General features: G+C 51.2%; 1 protein-coding gene across 1 annotated transcript in view; it reads right to left on the bottom strand.

Annotated features, from left to right (window-relative positions):
* Nucleotides 1-2,645: 2,645 nt before the first annotated feature.
* hmcn2 (hemicentin 2) overlaps nucleotides 2,646-6,965 on the bottom strand; it is a gene marked incomplete at both ends in the record, with an annotated part of 57,889 nt that continues 53,569 nt past the window's right edge. The window contains 8 exon segments of the mRNA XM_084457375.1: nucleotides 2,646-3,024; nucleotides 3,562-3,688; nucleotides 3,845-3,964; nucleotides 4,260-4,553; nucleotides 5,214-5,342; nucleotides 5,754-5,879; nucleotides 6,426-6,545; nucleotides 6,687-6,821. Of these exon segments, the coding sequence (XP_084313501.1) occupies nucleotides 2,646-3,024; nucleotides 3,562-3,688; nucleotides 3,845-3,964; nucleotides 4,260-4,553; nucleotides 5,214-5,342; nucleotides 5,754-5,879; nucleotides 6,426-6,545; nucleotides 6,687-6,821 (1,430 nt within the window).

Raw genomic sequence — 6,965 nt, 5'->3', positions numbered from 1 at the left:
ATCTACATGGTTACTTTCTCTCCTGAAAAAAATATTAAAACTTAACAAAGTGACATATTGACAATGGAGTTAAAGAATGTATGTGGGCCACGTGCCCACAGCGCCCTCTGGCGGCTAGGTGGGGAATCGTGTTGTTGGTGATGTCTGATGTGGTGTCCAGCACAGCGCCCCCTAGCTGCTAGGTGGTTAACCACACCCCAACCTAACACATGCCTGCAGCGCCCTCTGGTGGCTAGCTGGTGAATTGCGGAGGTCGTGGCCGTCATTATAGTATAGTAGTGACAAAAAGTGACCGTAATCACCTGGGTCAGATCCCCTGGGTCACCCTCTGGCCCAATCTAACGCCTGGTGTCAGAGAGCACAATCTAAGAGTATTATCAGTTTGCTCATATTTTGTTGAAGCATATGTTCCAATCTAGTAGTCTAGGGTCAGAATCTGTTTTAGATATCAATCCAAATCAAATCGCTTGGTGCGGTTAGAATTTGAATCTCATTCAAGTGTGCCACTGTACATAAAGCTTAGGGACCACTGACCTATTGGCATTGAAGCATATCTAACAAATCAATATCCTGCATTGGATTTGTTGCCCATTTTATTTAGGTGACATGACATCTGTTTGACAACACTGAAATCGTGGTTCATTCACACCGTATCACACACCATACTGGGAGAACGAGAGCTGTGAGGAAACGACACGGTTTGCTTATTTACCTCATCCAATAGGTGAGCACTTCCCCAGGACCCCTCTTACAATAACCAATCGGATGCATGTTTGTTTGGGGCCTGTTTTGAGTGTTCACACAATATAAGGTAGCCTGTACCGGGTCTTACTGCGATGATGGGTCCCATTCCAGAACACGTAGGCGATATCAGAGTTGTGAGTGTAGGATCAGCTCTCTGGTGTCTGAGCATCAATCAGACTTCCTACCTGAGGCCCTGCCGAGCTCCGCAGAGGGAAATACAGTAACTGTGATCAACGTCCCTGGTTGAGATGGGCTAGTCCTTCTTCCCTGGTTGAGATGGGCTAGTCCTTCTTCCCTGGCTGAGATGGGCTAGTCCTTCTTCCCTGGATGAGATGGACTAGTCCTTCTTCCCTGGTTGAGATGGGCTAGTCCTCCTTCCCTGGATGAGATGGACTAGTCCTTCTTCCCTGGTTGAGATGGGCTAGTCCTTCTTCCCTGGTTGAGATGGGCTAGTCCTTCTTCCCTGGTTGAGATGGGCTAGTCCTTCTTCCCTGGCTGAGATGGTCTAGTCCTTCTTCCCTGGCTGAGATGGGCTAGTCCTTCTTCCCTAGTTGAGATGGTCTAGTCCTTCTTCCCTGGTTGAGATGGGCTAGTCCTTCCCTGGTTGAGATGGTCTAGTCCTTCTTCCCTGGATGAGATGGACTAGTCCTTCTTCCCTGGTTGAGATGGGCTAGTCCTTCTTCCCTGGTTGAGATGGGCTAGTCCTTCTTCCCTGGTTGAGATGGTCTAGTCCTTCTTCCCTGGATGAGATGGACTAGTCCTTCTTCCCTGGTTGAGATGGGCTAGTCCTCCTTCCCTGGCTGAGATGGGCTAGTCCTTCCCTGGATGAGATGGGCTAGTCCTTCCCTGGTTGAGATGGGCTAGTCCTTCTTCCCTGGCTGAGATGGGCTAGTCCCTCTTCCCTGGTTGAGATGGGCTAGTCCCTCTTCCCTGGCTGAGATGGGCTAGTCCTTCTTCCCTGGCTGAGATGGTCTAGTCCTTCTTCCCTGGCTGAGATGGACTAGTCCTTCTTCCCTGGATGAGATGGGCTAGTCCTTCCCTGGTTGAGATGGGCTAGTCCTTCTTCCCTGGTTGAGATGGGCTAGTCCTTCTTCCCTGGTTGAGATGGGCTAGTCCTTCTTCCCTGGCTGAGATGGGCTAGTCCTCTTCCCTGGTTGAGATGGGCTAGTCCTTCTTCCCTGGGTGAGATGGACTAGTCCTTCTTCCCTGGCTGAGATGGACTAGTCCTTCTTCCCTGGCTGAGATGGGCTAGTCCTTCTTCCCTGGATGAGATGGACTAGTCCTTTATCCCTGGCTGAGATGGGCTAGTCCTTCTTCCCTGGCGGAGATGGGCTAGTCCTAATGTCTTCTGATGTCTGGAAGCGCAGGCAGGACATTTGCGTCACTGCTTCTACCAAGATAATGTCATCGACTCTTAAGTCCATTCAGAACAGCACCATACATATTTTTCACATGATCAAAAATTATTTAAAAAAAAAAAAAAACAAGAATAGAAAAAAAACACTTGAGATAAAATAGTTCCACATCTGTTACATTTTTCACAATATAAATAGCTGCACGCCATTGTTATGCTATGGGGCAATTATGGGGCTGTTCATAGTATTTGTCATGAACTCAACCAAACCTGTGAAGGTCAATATTCTTTTTAAGAATAGACTCCCCCTCCCCCCACAAAACTGTCCCCCTCCCCCCACAAAACTGTTCCCACAATTTAAGGTCCATTTCAAATCACACAGAAAAGGGGTCCATGATATCCTCTGAAAGACTAAGGTTTCCTTGCATGTTAGTGCTTATTCTACCCCCCAGGCCTCAGGAGGAGGAGGTGAAGGGCCGACCCGGGCCCTCGGGGGGGAGAGGGGCGACCCAGGGCCTCTCAGTCAGTTCCGGGGCCGCCGGGAGGCTCAGTAGGGGTATCTGGAGATGGAGATGTAGATGATGAAGATGCTCTGGTAGGTGACGCGGCCCTGGGCGGACAGCGTGGTGGCCTGCACCCTGAGGCGAACCAGTCCCGAGCGCTCCAGCGCCTGCAGGGTGAAGATGATGCCCCTGCCCGCCTCGTCCCTGATGCCGAACACCTGGCCGCCAGTCTCCGCCTCCCAGCCCTGCTCCAGGATGGCGAACGCCGTGCGCTCCTGCAGCACGCCCGCCTCTGAGAAGGCAGACAGCCTCACCACGTTGTGATTGGCTGGGATGCCCAGGGGGAGGGTCAGCAGCTTGTACTGCAGCAGAAGAGGGGCGCCCCCGGTGGCGCAGTCCCGCGAGCACGCTCTATAGCAGGTCCTGTTACAGAGACATAGAGACAACTAGACTAATACGGTCTATAGCAGGTCCTGTTACAGAGAAATAGAGAAAACTAGACTAATACGGTCTATAACAGGTCCTGTCACAGACACAACTAGACTAATAGGAACGTGATGCATTCAACAATTTCCCCTCGGGGATAAATAAAGTGTTAAAGTTAAAGAATAAAGTTTTTCTTTCTTTCTTTCTTTCTTTCTTTCTTTCTTTTTTTCTTTCTTTCTTTCTTTCTTTCTTTCTTTCTTTCTTTCTTTCTTTCTTTCTTTCTTTCTTTCTTCCTTTCTATCTTTCTATCTTTCTATCTATCTATCTCTCTCTCTCTCTATCTATCTATCTATCTATCTATCTATCTATCTATCTATCAGTCTGTCTGTCTGTCTGTCTGTCTGTCTGTCTGTCTGTCTGTCTGTATCTATCTAATTGTCCAGATCGTACTGAACATTGTGTTTGAATGTCTGTTATCATGTGAACCCATGAGATCTATGTTCCCCAGAGGTTTCGGTGCGTGGAGCTGCTTACCCTGGTCTTCCTCCTCTCTGATAGGACGCCGGGCAGGGCGTGTCCAGACACTGATACCCCCCGCGAGTATTGAAGCACATCTGGTTGGGACCGCACTGGACGCCTTGACTCGCACACTCGTCTATGTCTGCAAGCATCCGAGACAAAAGCTGCTTTCTGTCCTTGAATCTATAGAGATCTATATATCTATATACGTGTGTAGCGGGTCTTGAATCTATAGAGATCTATATATCTATATACGTGTGTAGCGTGTGGGAAGCACAGCGCTTGAGACCGACCATACCTCTGCAGATCCTGCCGTTGGCTAAGAGCTGGTACCCGGGGGGACAGAGGCACTGGAAGCTGCCCTGGGTGTTCAGGCACTCGTGTTGACATGGCTTCCTCGTCAGACACTCGTCCACATCTGGACACAAAGTCATGAGAAAGAAAGCACCGGTCAGACCGAGGATCAACCAGACGCTTTGATCCAAAGCGACTAACAATAATTGCATTTAACGTAGGAAGAGCCAATGTACTACTACTTGCCAGAACTCACAAGTGCATCTTCTTTCTAAAACAAGTGACTAAGAGCATAATCTAGTGCTGAAGGCAAAGTGCAAGAATAGCAATCTAGAATACAATACACAGTTATCTTCACAGTTTTCTTGACTAGTTTTCTTGACTAGTTTCCTTGTCGTTGCAGTCGGAGGCCCACTCACCCACGCACGTCCCATCCCTGTTGGCGTATCCCAGGGGGCAACTCTGCCTGGTGATGCGCGACGCGCCGTGGTTCCGGGACAGAACGGGCCGGCCCAGGGACGACACCAGCTGGGGGCGGAGCCTGGCGCGGACGCGGGTTCCGTTGGCGAAGCTCTGCCCTCTCTCCAGGCCGGCGCAGGAACGCCCGTCCCCCAGGAGGACGGTCCCCGGGGGGCACAGGCACCGGAAGCTGCCCGGCACGTTGCGGCACTGGTGGGCACACGGGCTCGGAGTCTGCTGGCACTCATCCACGTCTGGAGGAGAAACGCCGTTTAGACCCCGCCCACCATCCATCCACCGTTATCTATCTATCTATCTATCCATCTATCTATCTATCTATCTATCTATCTATCTATCTATCTATCTATCTATCTATCTATCTATCTATCTATCTATCTATCTATCTATCTATCTATCTATCTATCTATGTATCACTGTACTCTCACTCTCTGCTATCTATCTATCTATCTATCTATCTATCTATCTATATCTTCATTTGTCTTTCATGTTTTCATCAGGCCAACACAAGCTTGAGGTGAGTTGAGGGTGAGGGTGAGGGTGAGTTGAGGGTGCGTTGAGGGTGAGTTGAGGGTGAGGGTGAGGTGAGGGTGAGTTGAGGGTGAGGTGAGGGTGAGGTGAGGGTGAGTTGAGGGTGAGGTGAGGGTGAGTTGAGGGTGAGTTGAGGGTGAGGTGAGGGTGAGGTGAGGGTGAGTTGAGGGTGAGGTGAGGGTGAGGTGAGGGTGAGGTGAGGGTGAGGTGAGGGTGAGTTGAGGGTGAGTTGAGGGTGAGTTGAGGGTGATTAGAGGGTGAGTTGAGGGTGAGTTGAGGGTGAGTTGAGGGTGAGTTGAGGGTGAGGTGAGGGTGAGGGTGAGGGTGAGTTGAGGGTGAGGGTGAGGTGAGGGTGAGGGGGTTACCCTGGCACGGCAGGCCCAGGCCCTGGGACCGGTATCCCCGGGGGCACATGCAGCTGTAGCCGCCCACGGTGTTGTGACAGATCTGGCTGTAGCGGCACATGTGGCTTCCATCCTGGCACTCGTCCACATCTGGAACACACAGCAGCACCGAACAACAGGCCTCTGTTAGACGAACACTGAGGGAAACTGAATGGTAACTTGACTGCACTTTTATAGCGCTTTGGATAAAAAGCGCTATAAAACCGTTTACAATGAAGGCCTCTCGTTCACGCATTCACACACACATTCACACACGAACGGCAGCAGCTGCCATGCAAGGTGCTAACCTGCTCATTGGGAGCAATTTTGGGGTTTAGCGTCTTTGCCCAAGGACACTTGGACATGTGGACATGAGGAGGCGGGATTCGAACCGCCGACCCTACGATCATTGGACGACCCGCTCTACCTCCTGAGCTACAGCCGGTCCACATTCGCCCCTCGGACGAAGCCACACATTCATCCTGAGCCGAGCGACGAGGGAAGTGCTGCCCCTCTCCTCACCTGCACACGCGCCGCCGTCTGCTGAGGTCATGCCTGGCGGGCAGCTGTCGAAGCACTGGTATCCTCCCTCCGTGTTGCGGCACTGCTGGTGGGCAGGGCACACGTTCCTAGTGCACTCGTTGACGTCTGTGAACGCATGAGACCGCCAGGAAGGACGTCAAGCACCACTGACAACCAGGTCTGGGCGTGGCTTATTACAGTAGAACCTCCTCCTCGAAGCTTAGCGCAAGACATCCACTATTCTGCATTATTCTGTGTTGCTGTTTACTGTTGTAAAGAATAGTTATAAGTAATAATGTTGGATTTATCTGAACGCTGGTGTCGGCTGATCGTGATCAACAGGGTTTTGATGGAGGGGAGTAATGCAGGTACTGTGGCTCATAGAGGGGTTGTTTCCATGGTTTGTGGCGCCCTCTGCTGGCTGCTATCTGTTTAGCATCACACACTCATCACATATTTCATTTGTCACTACTGTTGGTAGTGAGAATGTTAGGTTGTGTATCTTGCTTAAATAGTTGTGTTGCTGGGCACATTGCTTCATGTTGTTAATTGTAATATAATTGTAGCGATCTTTCTCTATCTTTCTTTTCGTTTTGGGAGATGTTTTGCGTCCCACTGGAAGGTCTAGGTCATGGTTGGCCAACGATTTTAGAGATGGTAAACATGACCGACCCAGACAGCGGTGTCCAGCGAGCTGGTAGCCGGGGAGACAGACGCAGCGATAGGACCCCAGCGTGTTGAGACACTGCTGTTGGCACGGCGACAGGGACGACTCCTGGCACTCGTCCACATCTGAGACACACATTTTACGGTCGTTACTGTAGGTACAGTAGAGCAGGTACTTTATTGAAAACCGTACACGGTTCTGAGTCTCACACAGTGAACCTGTCACAGACCGGACTGGGTTCTGTGTCTGTGTGGACCGTTGCTGACCTTCACAGCTGGTTCCCATGGCGCTGGGCTTGAACCCGGGCCCACACCGGGCCTGGCAGCGGTAGGTACCCACGGTGTTCACACACTGCTGGTTGTAGTGACACATGTTGGATCCCTGGGTGCACTCGTCAATGTCTGCAGAGAGAGGGCAGAGGTCAGAGACAGGGGTCAGAGGCAGGGGTCAGAGGCAGGGGTCAGAGACAGGGGTCAGAGGCAGGGGTCAGATGTAGGGGTCAGAGGCAGGGGTCAGAGACAGGACTGTCCACAGACGCTGAATGC

Source organism: Borostomias antarcticus, assembly GCF_949987555.1.
Source record: "Borostomias antarcticus genome assembly, chromosome: 23".
Taxonomy (NCBI): domain Eukaryota; kingdom Metazoa; phylum Chordata; class Actinopteri; order Stomiiformes; family Stomiidae; genus Borostomias; species Borostomias antarcticus.
This window is presented reverse-complemented; position numbering and strand designations above follow the sequence as displayed.